We start from the raw sequence: 20446 nt of genomic DNA, 5'->3' as shown, positions 1-20446 counted from the left end.
CGGACTTCGCATTTATTAATGAGTTGGAAAGCGTAACAAAACAAATGAAAACATACACAGCAAAAACTGAAATCTAAGTAAGATTACATATCTCAAATAAGGGTGGTATTTGCTTATTTTCTGTCTGATAAAATAATTCTTCTCACTAAGCAGATTTTGTGTTAGAGCAGGGGTCCCAAAACTTTTTGACCCAGGGGCCGCATTGGGTTAAAAAAATTTAACCCAATGCGGCCAGGGGCCGGGCTATATAAATATATATATATATATATATATATATATATATATATATATATATATATACATATATATATATATATATATATATATATATATAGGAGATTTTCTCCTGATGATTGAGGGAAGCCCTCATGAAACAGTTCTGTAGAGATGAAGTAGTCTTGGGATTTTTTCCCACACATACACATATATATTGTATATATATATATATATATATATATATATATATATATATATATATATTAATATGTATGTATATATATATATATATATACATATATATATATATATATACACACACACATATAATCCAAACTGTTTTTTCCTTACACCGAACAAAAAAAAGTCATACATAAATATATATATATACACACATATATGTATATATAATCTAAACTGCTTTTTCCTTACACTGAACAAAAAAATAGTCATATGTTTACTGATATTTAAAAACTCTACACTCGGAGTCCAACGATTTCGCTATTTTTTCCCCTCGTGCACTAATTAGCTGAAAGAGCACGCACTTTGTGGTGCAAGCGTGATGACGTCACGTTATCGATGGATGTCCGGTAACAAGCGGTAGAAAATGGATTAATGAAAAAGGAAAGATTAAAAAAAAAATATATATATATATTTTTTAATTTTTTTAAAAGGCCGGATTTTGGACGCTGGCGGGCAGTATCTGCCTAGGAGACCCAGTAACAAGCAGTAGAAAATGGCTTGATGGATAGGCGAAAAAGGACAGATTAAAAAAAAGAATAATAATAAAAAATAAAACGTTTTTTTTTACTCTGGACTACGTGCGTGCCGGATTATGGACGCTGGCGGGCTGTAGTTTGGGGACCTCTGTGTTAGAGTGTTTTACTTGTTTTAAGGGTTTTGGTCCTAAATGATCTCAGTAAGATATTACAGCTTGTAGCTGAGATTTTATGACCTTTATTGAGTAAAACATGCTCGAAACTAGAATATCAACTGTTGCAAAGCTGTGTCATTAACATTCACAAGTATAAAACTGCTTTTTTAAAGTAATAATTTCTTACTTCAAGCATGAAAAAAAATCATGATATCATTATGTCAAGATAATGACACTAGCGTTTACTTAATTTAAGGATATTTTCCAACACATTGAGCAAAAAGGTCTATTTTTTTCTACCAAGAAAAGTGCACTTGTTATTATTGAGAATATACTTATTTTAAGGTATTTTTGGGTTCATGGAGGTAAGCTAATTTTACTTCTTTTGGAAAGGCTTGACAAACCGAATTTTCTTGTTCTATTGGCAGATAATTTTGCTTAGTTCAAATAAATTGCATTTTTTTTCTTGTTTTTGAACACTGACTTTTTGCAGTATACTTGTTCTTATCTTACATAAGGATTGTGAACGATAGGCAAAATTCCCCCAGCAAGTGTAGTCCCCCTTTTAAAATTGCTATAGTAAGTCTAACCTGACATAGTTGTCACAATAGCAAAAATACTGATAAGACGCCTCATGTCAGTGATTCTCATCAATACATCTTTGTTCAAATCAAAGTAAATTTGTGCTACCGTGCATTAAAAAGTGTCAGGTTCTTTTCAAAAAAGGAATGCATTAGCAGGTACAATGTAAAAATATATGTACTTTCGTACAAATCCCCAATTAGTAGTATAGTCTTTTATGTGGTATACCCACCATCAAATCCCTTTAAATGGCTCTGGGTTCCTGTGGGTCAATCCCGCGACTATTTTTTTTTCTCTTTTCAAAATGTCCCAGATACTCTTGTTTTTTGTACATTCAGGATTAACGTGAAATAATGCAAGGATCTAAAAACACAGACGGTATATACAAAAATGATTTCAATACTAAGAAGAAATATAAGATCGAACTTATTTCGCATTAAAGACTGAGCCAACAGCAAAGAGTTGACTCTACTCACCTATTATGATTTTATTGACTTATTCATGACATTGCTGGTCTTGGAGTGTTTTGCTTGTTTTCTGACATTTGCCTATTAATTGCTTGCGGTTTACAGTCAATTCTCCTGAACTTGGTTTTAGCCGACGTTTGTTTCGTTACATAGCTGTTTTTTGTCTAGAACGGGGGGTCAGCAACTCGTGGCTCTTTGGTGGCTCCCTGGAGCATTTTTTAAAAAAGGATTGAAAAAGGAAAAAGATAAGGGTATTTGTTTATTTTTTTTAAGTACGTTTTTTGTTTGAAGACAAACATGACACAAACCTTCCCAATTGTTAGAAATCCCACCGTTTAACATGTTTGTGTGTATGCTTCCCTGGTACTTTTGTCCTAGTAGTTTTGGCGGTTCTTGAACTCACCTTTGTGTGGACTGTGACGCAACAGTTTGTTTATGTGTCTCATTTTTGTCCACCAAACCTTTTACACTGTGCGGGAATGCACAAAGGTGCGCTTTGTTGATGTTACTTGACTTGTTGGAGTGCCAATCAGGCTATTTAAGATAGCTGTATGTACATATTGCATTATTATGCCTAATTTGTAGGTATATTTGAGCTAATTTCATTTCCTTTACCTTTTATCCTCTTTGTATATAATTTAGTCTTGCATGTCTAACGACACATTTTCTTTATGTAATATTGCCTGCATTTCAGATAGTTGTTCGTGTGCCATGTTGTTCCAGACCACAGCAAACGTTACCAAAGACTGTGATAAATCCAGGAGAAGAATATAACCTGCCATTTCCTTTCACTTGGACACACACATTTTTACCTTCGGCCATTCTAAGACAGTCATTTCCAGGAGTTATTTCACAAGTAGCCTCTGGTATACTAATGTTTTCCAATGTGTAGAAATAATATTACATTTCAACATTTCTGTCAAAGAAGATTTGTTTCAGCCTGCAGCCTACGACACATAGTCATACTTGCCAACCTTGAGACCCCCGAATTCAGGAAATAGGGAGCGGGGTTAAGGGGGAGGAGTATATTTACAGCTAGAATTCACTGAAATTCAAGTATATATATATATTTGTCTTAATTAGATTATCCAGATAATAGTGCTTGGATACCGTGGTAGAGCGCAAAAAATCCCCTGACGATTGAGGGAACCCCTCATGAAACAGTTCTGTAGAGATGAAGTAGTCTTGTGATTTTTCCCACACATATATATAAATACTTGAATTTCAGTGTTCATTTATTTACACATAACACTCCTCTACTTAATAGTTGTATTTGAAAGTGCAATGCTTTGCAGCCAGTAGCACAGCCTTTGAAGGAGCATAGGTATAAGTAGCATCTGTGACATTTAATTTGCAGGAAAGGAGTGAGTTTAGGGTTGAATTGTCCATCCTCGTTCTATTCTCGATCACTATCTTTCTAACCATGCAGAACACGCTCTTTGATAATGCGTTGTTGTGTGGCAGGCACAAAAGTGCCTTCATCAAATGCACCGGAGTCTGGAATCTTCCATCTCTCCCTAGCATACCCCTTCCCCTTCCAGCTGTCCTGGATGGACTGAAATTGTTGTTTACAATCATTTTGGACCTTGCAAGCATACTTCTTCTTCTTACTCGTTGTCACCATAACCGTCTCTTCTTCGTTCTTCTTCTTAGTCTGTGTTACGTTTTTGGACATTACTACTGCCGTAGTTTTGAAGCAATGCATGATGGGAATCTGAATGTTGTGTGTCAGTGTATTAACGCGGAGGCTGGAATAAACACATGCTGCCTACTTTATGGCTTATAGATAAACCTATGGATAACGGAGACATATATAATAGTCTCCTTGTTGTTGTTGTGTGTTAAAGTACAAATGATTGTCACACACACACTAGGTGTGGTGATATTTGTCCTCTGCATTTGACTCGTCCCCCTTGATCGGGAAGCGAGGGGAGCAGTGGGCAGCAGCGGTGCCGCGCCCGGGAATAATTTATGTTGATTTAACCCCCAATTCCAACTCTTGATGCTGAATTCCAAGTAGGCTGGCAATGGGTCCCATTTTTTATAGTCTTTGGTATGACTCGGCCGGGATTTGAACTCACAACCTACCGACCTCAGGGCGGACACTCTAACCACTAGGCCACTGAGCTCCAAAAGCTAGGGATGTTATAACGTGACTAGGTACGGCTGGAAATCGGGAGAAATTCGGGAGAAAGGTTGTCCCGGGAGATTTTCGGTAGAGGCACTGAAATTCGGGATTCTCCCGGAAAATTCGGGAGGGTTGGCAAGTATGCAAATAGTCATTTTGATAGTAGGCTACTATAGCTAATATAGACACTTACGTCATTTGTTGCCTTCATTATAAGACTTACAGTGGGGCAAAAAAGTATTCAGTTAGCCACCGGTTGTGCAAGTTCTCCCACTTAAAATGATGACAGAGGTCTGTAATTTTCATCATAGATACACTTTAACTGTGAGAGACAGAATATGAAAAAAAAAATCCAGGAATTCACATTGTAGGAATTTTAAAGAATTTATTTGTAAATTATGGTGGAAAATAAATATTTGGTCAACCATTCAAAGCTCTCACCGATGGCAGGAGGTTTTGGCTCAAAATCTCACGATACATGGCCCCATTCATTCTTTCCTTAACACGGATTAATCGTCCTGTCTCCTTAGCAGAAAAACGGCCCCAAAGCATGATGTATCCACCCTCATGCTTCACAGTAGGTGTGGTGTTTTTGGGATGCAACTCAGTATTCTTCTTCCTCCCAAACACGACGAGTCGAGTTTATACCAAAATGGATACATGGATGATACAGCAGAGGATTGGGAGAATGTGTGGAAGTGTGGGGGAACACTTATAAGAGTAACATAAAGGCATTGTATCAATTACACAAAAGAGCTATAAGGATTATTCATAAAGTAGATTACTTAAAACACACTAACATATTATTTATTAACTCTGGACTATTGAAACTACAGGAGCTAGTAAAGCTACAGACATTGTGTGTCATGTTTAAGGCTGAAAGTAAAACATTACCAGCAAATTTACAAAAAATGTTTGTCATCACTTCTGAGAATACAGAGCATAGAAGACCGCGACCCGACCTCGGATAGGCGGAAGATGATAGATGGATGGATGGATGGATGAATGGGGCCATGTATCGTGAGATTTTGAGCCATCTGTGAGAGCTTTGAATGGTTGACCAAATACTTATTTTCCACCATAATTTACAAATAAATTCTTTAAAATTCCTACAATGTGAATTCCTGGATTTTCACATTCTGTCTCTCACAGTTGAAGTGTACCTATGATGAAAATTACAGACCTCTGTCATCATTTTAAGTAGGAGAACTTGCACAATCGGTGGCTGACTAAATACTATTTTGCCCTACTGTATGTACAACTTCTCATTTTTTGAGGCTCCAGACAGATTAGTTTTTTGTATTTTTGGTCCAATGTGGCTTTTATTCAATGTTTCGGGTTGCCGACCCCCTGGTCTAGAATCACTTCAGAACAGTGACGATTCCAATCGATTATTAAGAATATGACAATGTGGCCTCGCACGAGAGGTTCTAAAAACATCTCCACATACACCAAGCCTGAACGTGTTTGTGCCAATAAATGTGTCTCTGTAAAATATGCTTGTGAACAAGCGGTTTCTTTTTTCCTGAGAATTAGGAACACTTTCCATTCACTACATGAGATGGCAAAATAAACATTTTCTCTCGGAAATTCTTACGGTAAAACATTTAAGGCTGTACCTGCCAGTCATCACTCCAAGAAGCTCCACGGTATGTACATTTTGGACTTGAAAGTCACCACAATCAAAAACAATGGTATTGCTGGTTAGAGGGACACAATATGTAACTGCCACCAATATTAGTTTTTTCTTTTTTTTTTTTACCTCCATGTGGTGCTCAGATAGGCAAAACGGAATGTTACGTTTTACAGCCTGTACAGTAATTCAAAAAACCAAACACATTTTTTTTTTTTTTTTGCATATAAACATTTTTTTTTTTTTTTTTTACCGACTATTTCGTCTAACTGCACGACGTCTTCGCATACAAAAAAAAAGCCTTGTTGTCATTCTTCATCAGTTATGTCGAACATTCAGAGGATTCTGTTTCCTGAGTTTGGAATAGCTGTGGATGAAAAAGTGTCACTGACAGCAAGAAGCGAGAGAAGAAACACAAGGTAGAGGTAGAGAAGACTGATGAAAGTCGGAGCGGGAGAAAGGAACGGGATCTTGCGGGTTCGACAGATCCTGCTTAAAAAAAAAAAAAACGAAGGTAATTGCTGTCGGTCCGATGAGGTTCAACTTGTTGTGACTGTCGAAGATGCTGCTGGGGCCAGTGTTAGCACCATTGTTAAGGATTTGGTGAGAGGTTGAGAATACCTTGAGAACAGTATTGCTGCTGTTAAGACAACTCTCGTGTTGACCTTTCAACAAGAAGACATCTTGAAAAACATAAATACTTACAAAGATTGTTTTTTTTTCAGTGAAAACTGGCAGAAGCTGGCCACCTCAGCAACCCTGAGAAACAGGGTTTGTCGGAAGAGTACAATTAAATAATAGAAAAACAAACAAAACTACTTCGTCAAGTCCTTCCGTGGCTGCTCGTCGGTTGTACATTTTTCCGTCATTTCCTGGCAAAAATCCACCGTCACCGTCTGGTTGGGATTTTCCGCGTACGAGACGGGGTCTTGGCTGTTCACATCTTTGTCCGCCCCGTTTCTGACGGCCGGGCCGGATTCGCTCTCCGAAGGCCCGGGAGAGCCGTAGAAGTTGGAATCGGGAAAGTCCGAATGGGCAGTGAGGTCGATGCTGGAAGCGTTGGTTCTGCTAGAAGGCTTGGGGTCAAAGGCAGCAGTGTTGCTGGCAGTGGAATTGGTGGCTCGTAGAACCGGACAGAAGTGGTGCAAAGACTGAACCTGTTCAGGGCTCACCTGGACATCCTTGGACACCTCCTGCGACAGACATGAGAAATTCTCCCATAGCTCTCCCATGCAAGCCTTCAGCTGGTTCCTCTCCGTGAGAAGCTTTTCCTTTTCACACACCTGCATACACAAGAACACGCTTAGCTCTAAACCTCAACTTGTGCACCGTTTCGATATTTTTTCCGTAAAGTCAAAACAAAACACAAAACAGTCCTAGTTACCTGAAATACTAAGTATGCCATTATTTTGTCTTAGTAAGTCAATATTTACTAAGTATGTCATTATTTTGTCTTAGTAAGTTAATATTTACTAAGTCAAAATAATGACATACTTAGTATCTCAGGTATCTAGGACTGTTTTGTGTTTTGTTTTGACTTTGCGGAAAAAATATTGAGTTATTGACTGAGTCAAATTAATGACTTACTGTAAATAAGCGTTTGCAATAAGCTGTTATGTTTACAAATGGAATGACGGCAGACGGACACCAGGTGGCAGTAATGTTCATAAGTTTATTATACATATAGTCAATGTATATATGATAATAGCAAACAATACTACTGTGGGTTTGTGGGTTCTTCCGAGGATGTTGTAGTCGTAATGATTTGTGCAGTCCTTTGAGACATTTGTGATTTGGGGCTATATAAATAAACATTGATTGATTGATTGATACTGAACTATATAATGGAGTGTGACAAAATCCAGGAGTGTATGCGTGTGACTATGTGTGTAGATTAGCTGAAGTGTATGTTACCAAAGTGTTGACGAGAGGAAGGAACGAGTAAGTCTAAGGGGCAGGCAGGATCAGGGGCGAGAGAGAGGCGTCAGAGTCCAGGGGCGAGCGAGGAGTCAAGGAACGAAAACAGGTTCACCATTTGAGAAAACTAAGTTCCCACGAGGATCCCTGGGTCCACTGGTCTTTTAAGCAGCTCGCCCTCATTAATTCCAGGTGTGTGGAAAGGCAATCGCCTGCAGTCTTGTAGCTGCGTGGGCGTGCTGCTATCAGCGCGAGCAGGGGCGTGTCCGAGCGTGCAGTTATATGCATGTGGGCGTGGCCCGCGGTGCGCTCGTCATGAGGCATAGATGAGGACGCATTGGAATGCGCCCTGACCGTGACATAAGCGTTTGAAAACAATTGTTAAAAGTGGGGCCACATGCTGACATATGTTCAACTCATCATGCTTAATTTATTACAGCATTTGGGAAGCCCGTAGTTAATTTTTATTATGTAAATGTTATATTTTTATCAACATGTGATATGTGACTATAGCTGAAAAAAATAGTACAATAGCACTAGGAGAGACTATTCATCCATGAACATCATGGAGTCCATGTAGGCTTTATGATGCAGTTACATTATCATATCAACTATCAGAGACAGAAACTCTTCATTTAACATAATGTCCCTTTTTGCTGCTTCAACACAGAAAAAGGTAAAGTGAAATAACTGTAGGTCAACAATGCTTGTCTTTTTCTCAGACAGACAGGGCTTTGCTGTCCGTAACACAGACACAGGCACACTTCTCTTTAGTAAAGTAAATCTGAACAGCTGATATGGGCAAACAAATAAAATAAAATAAAAAAATTAAATAAAAATAAAAATATATATGTATATATATATTTTTTTTCTTTCTTTTTTTTTTCTTTTAAGACTTTAGTTTAGGCGGTGCCACCTTAACAAAAAAGTGCTGCTGGAAACCCTGGGCTTTGGCTGTCCACAACTGATTACTACATGTAAGACAAATACTCTATATTTGTGCTTACTGTAATAATATGCGTTTGATATTATTTAAGCTTTTATCGTGTCCGAAAAATGAAATAGTTGGGCATTTCTCTGTAATTATTGTTAAGGACTGTTGTAGATTCGATGGTGATTGTGATCTTTGTTCATCCACATAGTACATATGAATAAAGAGTCCATGTACTCTTGGTTGCCAAAAGAGATTCAAAGTAATTTTTAGATATTGACACATCTCATCTGTGCATACATTACTAAAATAAGCTGAGGAAATGCACAGATGAGATGTGTCAATTTAAATATGTCATTTTTATTTATTAAGATGACGTTTGGGGTTGATTTTAGCTTGCTAAGAGGTACTTTGAGGTGTAAACAGTACAGTATGTACTTCATTATGATATACAGTCGTGGTCAAAAGTTTGTGATGGACATAATGTCATGGCTGTCGTGAGTTTCCAATAATAATAGTATATAATAATAATAATCTACAACTATTATTTTTTTGTGATAAGAGTGATTGGAGCACAAACTTGCTGGTCACAACAAACATTTATTAAGTTTGGTTCTTTTATGAATTTATTATGGGTGTACTGAAAATGTGACCAAATCTGCTGGGTCAAAAGTATACATACAGTAATGTTAATATTTGGTTACTTGTCCTTTGGCAAGTTTCAATGCAATAAGGTGCTTTTGTTAGCCATCCACTAACTTCTGGCAAGATTGTAGTTGAATTTCTGACCACTCCTCTTCACACAATTGGTGCAGTTCAGCAGTTTTTCTGACATGGACTTGTTTCCTTAGCATTGATCAGGCGCGAGAGAGAGGCGTCAGAGTCCAGGGGCGAGCGAGGCAGTCGAAATCCAGGGAAAACAGGTTCACCATATGAGAAAACTAAGTTCCCGCCAGGATCCCTGGGTCCACTGGTCTTTTAAGCAGCTCGACCTCATTAATTCCAGGTGTGTGGAAGGCCATTTTAAAACCTTAATTCTAGCCTGATTTAAAAATTCCTTTGCCACTTTTGACGTGTGTTTGGGGTCTTCGTCTTTTTGGAAACACTCAACTGCGCCCAACAACCAACCTCCCGACGGATGATTTTAGGTTGTCCTGAAGAATTTGCAGGTAATCCTCCTTTTTCAATGTCCAATTTACTCTCTGTAAAGCACCAGTGCCATTGACAGCAAAACAGGCCCGGAGCATAATACTACCACCACCATGCTTGACGGTAAAGGCCTCACTCTTTCTCTTCTAAGCATATTGCTGAGTATTGTGGCCAAACAGCTCAATTTTTGTTTCATCTGACCACAGAACTTTCCTCCAGAAGGTCTTACCTTTGTCTATGTGATTTGGTCAGATTTTCAGCAGACCCATAATAAATTCATAAAATAACCAAACTTCATGAATGTTTTTTGCATATTGCTGAGTATTGTGGCCAAACAGCTCAATTTTTGTTTCATCTGACCACAGAACTTTCCTCCAGAAGGTCTTATCTTTGTCTATGTGATTTGGTCAGATTTTCAGCAGACCCATAATAAATTCATAAAAGAACCAAACTTCATGAATGTTTTTTGTGACAAACAAGTATGTGCTCCAATAACTATATCCCCAAAAAATAAGAGTTGTAGAAATAATCGGAAACTCCAGACAGTTTTCGTAAACTTTTGACCACGACTTTATGTAACTTTCTTGAATGAATACATCCAAACACAATTATTATTTATTATATGTACGAACAGAGAGCAGTTATTATAGTATTTAGCTTCTAAACAGTGATGGGCAAGCTACTTGGAAAATTTAGTAAGCTAAGCTACAAGTTAGTCTTGATTAAATGTAGCCAAGCTACAAATGACGCGATCCCCAGAGAATTGTAGCAAGCTCCAAGCCCTAATAAGTTAGGCTGACCATACGTCGTCTTTTCCCCGGACATGTCCTCTTTTGCGGGGGTGTCCGGGCGGGGTTTTTTAAATGCCTCAATTGCCCGGCATTTTCAATTAGGGTTGCGTGTATTTTCAATGTACGTCCAGGGTTAAGTTACCGTATATATATTACTCGAGTTGGTGAATTCTAGCTGTAAATATTGTAGCGGCTGGCTACGGGGTGTTAGCCAATGGCTTTGGCTGGGGGGCGGGACTTCCGGGGAAGTTAGGTAAGTGACGCTGTTGACAGGAAGTGTTGGTTCAAGTTTTGCCGGGAAAAGGAAATAGACGCACATTGGAGCTGTTGGGTGACTTAAATACATCTTGTGCAATAAATACAAGACAAACTAAGAAGTCTATGACTGTCAGACTTTCCCCTGACAGTTTTTCTATGTTTTAGTTTTTTCCTCTGCATTTGTCTGTTTCCTCTGTGTTTGGTATTTCCTGTCCTTAGTTCCTGTCTAGTGCTCTTATTTTGTCAGCTTCCTGTCTTGTTCCCTGAGTGCTGTGTTCCTCCTCAGCTGCGGCTGATTGGCACCTGGCCACACCTGTTGCCAATCAGCCCGCTCCTATTTGTACCTGCTTTGTCTTGTGTCAGTTGCTGGATCATTGTATTGCCATTTGTATTGTCACGTGCCGTTTTGTTACAGCTACTACCTGTCGTGCTACATTTTGTCCTGGTCGTCGTAGCGGTAAGCTGTTTCTGTTAGCATTAGCCATTTCCAATTTTTCCTGTTTGCTACCCGCTAGCTTCCAGGCTAGGTCCTTTTTTTGTTTCTTGCTAGCTTCTATGCTAAAGACCCTTAGTTTGTTATTCCGCCCACGTGCGCGTTTTTGTCTGTACCCTTTTGGTTTTGTTTTTGTCTTAGTATTTAATTAAATCATGTTTACTTACCAAATGCCTGCCTCCTTCTCTGCATCTTGGGGTTCGACATCAAATAACTGTGGCAATGACGACTAAATAAGAAGAAATGCTTCTACTTCTCCTTTTTTTTGTTTTAAATGTTGACTCGGCATTATTTAATTTTTTTATTTTTTACAGAAGCCTAAAATAATTGGAGCCAAAATGCTACCTCTGTTGTTGTTGTTTTAACTAATTTGTGAAATACCCTTCACCTATGGTGTATTCTCTGAGAACATCTGTTTTTGTTTCAAATGTTTTGAGGCATTATTTATATGTTTTACATTAGAATGGTCCACTAGACCAGTGGTTCTCAAATGGCGGTACGCGTACCCCTGGGGGTACTTGAAGGTATGCCAAGGGGTATGTGATATTTTTTTTAAATATTCTAAAAATAGCAACAATTCAAAAATCCTTTATAAAAATATATATTGAATAATATTTCAAGAAAATATGAATGTAAGTTCATAAACTGTGGGGGAAAAAATACAACAATGCAATATTCAATGTTGAAAGATAGATTTATTTTCGGACATGTTCCCTAAATATTGATTTTTTGTGAAGAAATGTTTAGAATTAAGTTGATGAATCCAGATGGATCTCTATTACAATCCCCATTGAGGGCACTTTAAGTTGATGATCACTTCTATGTGTTGAAATCTTCATTAATAATTTAATAACTTGTTTATTTTTCAACAAGTTTTAAGTTATTTTTATATCTTCTTTTCCAAATAGTTCAAGAAAGACCACTACAAATGAGCAATATTTTGCACTGTTATACAATGTCTTCAGTTTATAAATCGTAAACTGAAGACATAGTGCTTTATTTTATTTCTTTATCTCTTTTTTTCAACCCAAAATGCTTTGCTCTGATTAGGGGGTACTTGAATTAAAAAAATGTTCACAGTGCACTAGACTGAGAAGAGACATTTTAAAGAATGGGCTGTTACCTTTTTTTTGTTTGAATATAACTAACCTGTTTTGAGGCATTATTTATGTGTATATTATATACAAGAGGTTATTTTGAATATTGCTACCTCTGTACTTTTTCTAAAACTGTGAATGTTACATAATATAAGTGTGACTTATTTTGTTATACTGTCAACAGAGGAGAAAAAACGCTTTATTTAAATAAATATATTATTTATAAAGCAAGTTCAAGTATCATTGGCAAATTACCACCTAGTCCCGACCTTGGCACGCATATATGTGTCCTCTTTTTGGGATTTCAGAATATGGTCAGCCTACAACCCTCTGCTCTTTAGCGCTGCCCTAGTGGCTCTCTGGAGTTTTTAAAATTTTTTATGAAAAATGGAAAAAGATGAGAGAAAAAAAATATATATAAAAATATATTTTTGTATCAATATAGTTTCTGTAGGAGGACAAACATGACACAAACCTCCCTAATTGTTATAAAGCACACTGTTTATATTAAACATGCTTCGCTGATTCGAGTATTTGGCGAGCGCCGTTTTGTCCTACTAACTTTGGCGGTCCTTGAACTCACCTTAGTTTTACATGCATAACTTTCTCCGACTTTCTAAGACATGTTTTATGTCACTTCTTTTTCCGTCTCATTTTATCCACCAAACTTATAATGTTGTGCATGAATACACAAAAGTGAGTTTTGATGTTATTGACTTATGTGGAGTGCTAATCAGACATATTTGGTCACTGCATGACTGCAAGCTAATCTGTGCTAACATGCTATTTAGGCTAGTTGTATGTACATATTGCATCATTATGCCTCATTTGTAGGTATATTTGAGCTCATTTAGTTTCCTTTAAGTCCTCTTGATTCAATTTATATCTCATGACACACTATCTGTATGTAACATGGCTTTTAATTTTTTGCGGCTCCAGACAGATTTGTTTTTGTATTTTTGGTCCAATATGGCTCTTTCAACATTTTAGGTTGCCGACCCCTGGCCTACAATAAGGCTCCATTACTATTAATATCTGTCATTTAACTGGGGACACCCTACAACCAACTACCTATAGGGGTCCCCACACCTCACAGTATGGATTTATTTTAGTTTGCCTTTTCTTTGGCTCACCCCTATATTGTTATTAATTGTAATCTACCCATCAATATAAGTTTGTATATCTTGAAAAAAAGCAATGACTTGTGTGTTGTTTGGGAACAGTTGGTCATGAAAATGTGCAGTAAAACTTTTCATGACCCAAGTCATTTTAATGTGTGTTCATAAATTTGTGTTGGACGTCTTAGATCAGTGGTTCTCAACATTTTTTCAGTGATGTACCCCCTGTGAACATTTTTTCAATTCAAGTACCTCCTAATCAGAGCAAAGCATTTTTGGTTGTAAAAAAGAGATAAAGAAGTAAAATACAGCACTATGTCATCCGTTTCTGATTTATTAAATTGTATAACAGTGCAAAATATTGCTCATTTGTAGTGGTCTTTCTTGAACTATTTGGAAAAAAAGATGTAAAAATAACTAAAAACTTGTTGGAAAATAAACAAGTGATTCAATTATAAATAAAGATTTCTACACATAGAAGTGATCATCAACTTAAAGTGCCCCCTTTGGGGATTGTAATAGAGATCCATCTGGATTCATCAACTTAATTCTAAACATTTCTTCACAAAAAAAAAAAATCTTTAACATCAATATTTATGGAACATGTCCACAAAAAATCTAGCTGTCAACACTGAATATTGCATTGTTGCATTTCTTTTCGCAGTTTATGACCTTACATTCATATTTTGTCGACGTATTAGTCAATATATATTTTTATAAAGGATTTTTGAATTGTTGCTATTTTTTAGAATATTTCAAAAAAATCTCATACCTTCAAGTTCCCCCATTTGAGAACCACTGTCTTAGATGAGCAGATATGATCTTGGTTGACAGAGTAAACTTTGTCAAACATTGTTTGTTTTTTCTAAACGCATACATTGGTTTAAATATGACCAAGGACATGCACAATTATGGGGTTCATGGACATGGTCTTCATCACTAAAGGAGAAATCTAATCCGCGGGAGAAAAATCCTCTGCCATTTTCAAGTATGTTTCTTTTTTTTTAGGCGCCTGGATTCATTGTCGTTTTGTAGCTTGTAGCTTTGATGTAAGCTACCTTGTGTCTAAACGTAGCTACGCTACAGGAAAAGTTACTTGTTGTATGTCGGGGTTTCCCTCTGCGCTTTGTTGTTAAGGCAACATGTCAGCATGTGGCCCCACTTTTAACTCTTTTTTTCAAAACGCTTATTGTAAACAGTCTTTTACAGTAAGTCATTAATTTGACTTAGTCATTATTTTGACTTAGTAAATATTGACTTACTAAGACAAAATAATGACTAAGTCATTGACTAAGACTAATAATGACTAGCAAATATCGACTTACTAAGTCAAAATAATGACTAAGTCAAATTAATGACTTACTGTAAATAATGGTTTGCAATAAACGTTTGAAAAAAAGAGTTAAAAGTGAGCCCACATGCTGACATGCTCAACTCATCATGCTTAATTTATTACAGCATTTGGGAAGCCTGTAGATTATTTGTATTATTTGACTTAGTCATTATTTTGACTTACCGTATTTTTCGGACTATAAGTCGCAGTTTTTTAAGAGTTTGGCCAAGTCTTACCCCCGGCCAAACTACAAAAAAAAAAAAACGTGACTTATAGTCCGAAAAATACGGTAGTAAATATAGACTGACTAAGTCAAAATAATGACTAAGTCCAATTAATGACTTACTGTAAATAATGGTTTGCAATAAGCGTTTGAAAAAAAAGGGTTAAAAGTGGGGCCACATGCTGACATATGCTCAACTCATCATGCTTAATTTATTACAGCATTTGGGAAGCCTGTAGTCATTATTTTAACTTAGTACATTTTGACTTACTAAGACAAAATAACGACTAAGTCAAATTAATGACTTACTGTAAAAAAGCGTTTGCAATAAGCATTGAAAAAAAGAGTTAAAAAAGGGGTTAGCGGTCTCATCCGCAGAATGGCCGGGCAGGTGACATGACGAATATATAGATTTTAATTAGCTTCGGGCGGGTGGGGGTTGAACCATTTGGAAATATTTGATATACATGGTTCAGGGATCGGTAACCTTTACCATTCAAAGAGCCATTTAGGATCCGTGTCACAAGGTTAAGTAGACATTAGGAGACGTAAATATTCTCTAGAATGACTGCCGGCAGTCACCCAGATAATAAGTATTAGGGCATGCTATGAAGCCATTGGCTTTGTCGCCTTATACAGCATGTACGATCTGCTTGTCAGTCCAGCAACATGTTGTGTGTGGCTTTCGCAGACACACGCACACGACTGCAAGGCATACTGGGTGACACAGAGTACACTAATGGTTGTGATATGAACAATTTTAACACTCTTAGTAATATGCGCCACGCTATGAAGCCACACCAAACAAGAATGACAAACACATTTCGGGAGAACATCCTCCCAGTAACACAACATAAACGCAACACAACAAATACCCAGAATCCTTTACATCCATGATACACCTGACTATTTTATACACCCCGCTAGCAACAAACCCCGCCACCCCACCTTATTACAGTATTTGGGAATCCTGTAGTGGATTTTTATGATGTAAATTATGTTGTTAAAGCATAAAAAAAATATGAAATGCCAAGCATGTCATTATTTTGACTTAGTAAATATTGACTTACTAAGAACAAATAATGACATACTTAGTACCTCAGGTAACTAGGAATATTTTGTGTTTTGTTTTTACTTTACGGAAAATATATCAAGATGTATATTGTATATTGCCATTCAGCAACTGGTAGTAATTTATTCTAATTATAGATTATCATCACTGTGGTTGAACGTTAATCAGAAATGAACGCAAAATTTGATTATTCACATAAATTTTTATGTGAATAATAGGTTTTACTCCCTATGACAGTATACTGTCACACTAAACATAACTCCTAAACAAAACATGCAAAACGGCTAATGATGCCTGGAGAAATGTATCTTTGTCTAAAAATAACTGTAATATTGTATCTATGTGAGTTTTACTAGAATCAGGTGTTTTGGTAAGGTTTGCAAATACAAAAATGTGTTTTTACTCATAATGACAGTATAACTGTCAAGCTCACTATGACAGTTATTCAAACATAACTCCTTAACCAAACATGCAAAACGCCAAATAATGCCTGAAGAAATGTATCTTTGTGAGTTATACTAGAAACATTTTCTTTTGTAAGGTTTGCAAAGACACAAGTTAGTTTTTTTTACTCAATATGACAGCATAACTGTCAAACTATATATGGAAGTTATATAAACATAACTCCAAAACCAAACATGCAATCGTTCTTAAAATGCCTGTAATATTGTCTCTGTGTGATTTTTACCAGAATCAGTTGTTTTGGTAAGGTTTGCAAATTCAAAAATGAGGTATTACTCCCTATGACAGTATACTGTCACACTCAATATGACAGTTATTTAAACATAACTCCTCAACCAAACATGCAAAATGTCTAATAATGCCTGAAGAAATGTATCTTTGTGAGTTATACAAGAAACATTTTCTTTTGTAAGGTTTGCAAAGACACAAGTTAGTTTTTTTTACTCAATATGACAGCATAACTGTCAAACTATATATGGAAGTTATATAAACATAACTCCAAAACCAAACATGCAATTTTTCTTAAAATGCCAGTAATATTGTCTCTGTGTGATTTTTACTAGAATCAGTTGCTTTGGTAAGGTTTGCAAATACAAACATTTGGTTTTACTCATAATGACAGTATACTGTCAAACTCAACATGACAGTTATTTAAACATAACTCCTCAACCAAACATGCATAATGGCAAATAATGCCTAAAATAATGCATCCTTGTGAGTTTTACTCCAAACATATGCTTTTTTTTAAGGCTTGCAAACACAAAAAGTATGTTTTTACTCAATATGACACTTTGTTTTGTGTTTTTGTTCATGGTCTGTGCTTATGGTATGCTTGTAATGTGTAATGTCTTGTGATTTATGTATTCTTTTGTGACATGACTGTCAGGCTTGCCACTGACAGTTTGTCTGTGTTTAGTATTTCCTGTTTTTAGTTCCTGTCAGCGCTCTTATTTTGTCTGTTTCCTGTTTTTTCCCATGTGCGCTATTTTCCCCCCAGCTGCGGCTGATTGGCACCTGACCACACCTGGTGTCAATGAGCCCGCTTCTATTTGTACCTGCTTTTGTCCCCCAGTCAGTGCTGGATTATTGTCGCTCTTATCGTTGCTACATGTCATGTATTGTCGCTCTTGTCGTGTCGTATCTTTGCAGCGTAGCGGTAAGCTATATTTCGTTAGATGTTTGTAGCTTACTGTTTTTTGTTCCCTGCTTCCAATTTGTCTTTATACAACACGTAACAACTTCTGTTCCCGGTTCTGTTTATGCTAGCCTCTATGCTAAGCCCTATTTGTTTTTGCTAGCTTCCATGCTAAGCTCTTTTTATTTTCTAGCTCCCATGCTAGCTTTCTTAGTTGGTTATCCGCCTTGTGTGCGCTTTTTGTTGTACCCTTTGTTTGTTTTTGTCTTAGTGTTTTAAATTAAATCATGTTTTCTGCAAAATGCCTCCCTCCTTCTCTGCATCTTGGGGTTCGTCACAAACTAACTTTGACAATGACCTGTTGAATATTTAGGGACAGACTTGTATGTATATGAATTATATTATACATTTCCATAGTTTAGTTAGCACAGGTATATAATGAAGAGTGTATTTTATCAACAACTGTATGTGTGTAACGTATTTCTTGAGCTGGGCAATCATAAAACTGCTGCGAAGACGTACAATGTGAGGCTCCTGTTTTCTGGCCTCCTGGCGGTAGAGGGCGCTAGTGATCCCAGAGATCATTCTTGCACTACTCGGCTATGCCGAAGCCGGTATGTCTTAAAGTTGTCGTTTGCCTGCATATCGTAAAAACAACCGTCCAACATTTTGCAACTAATTGTAAACTTATAGGTGCCGACGGAAGAGTGTGTCGATGTTGAGATATTAAGGCGAGTTGGTAAGTGAATTTGTTCGCTAATAGTAGCTACTAGCCGTACCCATGTATTTTCTATGGGCGGTTAGCATGGGGTTTTAATCCCGTTTCCTCCAATGTTTCTGATCCGATTGAATTTATATTTATGTCGAGTCTTTATTTTGGGTACTTAAATATGTTAATTGAGTATTGTGGCGTTTTAAGGCCATTTGCATTTTTTATGCTACAGTAAAGACATTAATGAACACGGCCGCTGTCATAGTGACAACACTGCGTACTGTCGTGTTATTTTCTACATACATGTGATTATTTAATATTGTTGATGTTAGCAGTATTAGCGCTAATAATGATAATAATAAATGTAATTTATTTATACTATACTATACTAGCTAAAATACCTGCTAAATTAAGTTAAAGTACCAATGATTGTCACACACACACTAGGTGTGGTGAAATTTGTCCTCTGCATTTGACCCATCCCCTTGTTCACCCGCTGGGAGGTGAGGGGAGCAGTGACCAGCAGCGGCTGGGAATCATTTTTTGTGATTTAACCCCCAATTCCACCCCTTGATGCTGAGTGCCAAGCAGGGAAGAATGCTGGTATGAGCTTTTAAACATAACCCGTTAACTGCTGCCAATCAAATGGTGAATAAGATACTCTATAGCATGGGTGTCAAACTCTGGCCAAATTTGGCCCGCCGTACAATTTCATTTGGCCCTTGAGGCAATATCATATTAACATTAGAGCTGGCCCGCCGGTACTATAAAGGCACTGCCTTTAGCGTTGTCTACAATATGTTGTCACGTCCGCTTTTACTCCATACAAACAGCGTGCCGGCCAAGTCACATGATATATGCGACTTGTACACACACTTAAGTGAATGCCAAGCATACTTGGTCAACAGCCATACAGGTCAGACTGAGGGTGGCCGTATAAATAACTTTAACACTTTTACAAATATGCGCCACACTGTGAACCCACACCATACAAGGATGACTAACACATTTCGGGAGAACATCCGCACCGTAACACAACATAAACACAACAGAACAAATACACAGAACCCCTTGCAGCACTGACTACCACCAAAACCCGCCTCCCACCACCAACCCCACCCATCTCATTATAATTTTATTTTAAGATTTATTAGCCTGTGGAAAAATGTAATGTTGATATTTGCCTCAGAAGGCTGCAAATAGAAAAGAGACATTAAATGTTTTATTTAAATTGTATTTATTGGACCATTTTTTTTTTTCCGTTAGTTTTTTTAATGTTGATTTTGGACTATTAAGTTATATAATTATTGCTTGTTCCATATTCATTGTTCAAGCAAATCAGTGCAGCAAACTGAGCAATAAATAACAATTTATTCACGCACTTTCTCTTGTTACTTCAAGGCTTGAATGTTTGATTCATTCCTTATTGTTATTTTATTTTCAAATGTGTTATCAGCCTGTGGACAAAGTTTATTTTGATATTTACCTCAGAAGGCTGCAAATACAAAAGAGACACTCAATTTTTATCTAAATTTTATTTAATATGCCATTGATATTTTTTAATTATTATTATTTTTTTGAAACTCGATTTTGCATGTCACTATAAAGTTATATAAGCCTTGCTTGTTCAATATTCAATGCAAAACTTGTTTGGGTCCCTATTAAAAGGTTCATTTGTTCAACCCGTGGCCCGCGGTTTTTGTTCAGTTTAAAATTTTGGCCCACTCTGTATTTGACTTTGACACCCCTGCTCTGTAGGGTTCGTATGTTTATAAATCTGACTGTGATGAAGTCAGTGCCTCACCAGCCATGAACCTCACCGCACTTCACTGTTCAATGTGTACCTTTTGTAAAT

General features: G+C 37.0%; 1 protein-coding gene across 3 annotated transcripts in view; it reads right to left on the bottom strand.

The window, feature by feature from the left end:
- Window positions 1-539: 539 nt before the first annotated feature.
- Window positions 540-20446, bottom strand: part of bach2b (BTB and CNC homology 1, basic leucine zipper transcription factor 2b) — a 171302-nt gene continuing 151395 nt past the window's right edge. For 2 of the 3 annotated variants that reach the window (XM_061900344.1, XM_061900345.1), the window contains exon 5: window positions 540-7183. In XM_061900344.1, the coding sequence (XP_061756328.1) occupies window positions 6716-7183 (468 nt within the window). In that variant the 3' untranslated portion in view covers window positions 540-6715. The remainder of the gene's footprint in view (window positions 7184-20446) is intronic. The other variant, XM_061900346.1, reaches the window with a different exon arrangement.

The sequence above is a fragment of the Nerophis ophidion genome, linkage group LG05 (assembly GCF_033978795.1).
Source record: "Nerophis ophidion isolate RoL-2023_Sa linkage group LG05, RoL_Noph_v1.0, whole genome shotgun sequence".
NCBI lineage: Eukaryota > Metazoa > Chordata > Actinopteri > Syngnathiformes > Syngnathidae > Nerophis > Nerophis ophidion.
This window is presented reverse-complemented; position numbering and strand designations above follow the sequence as displayed.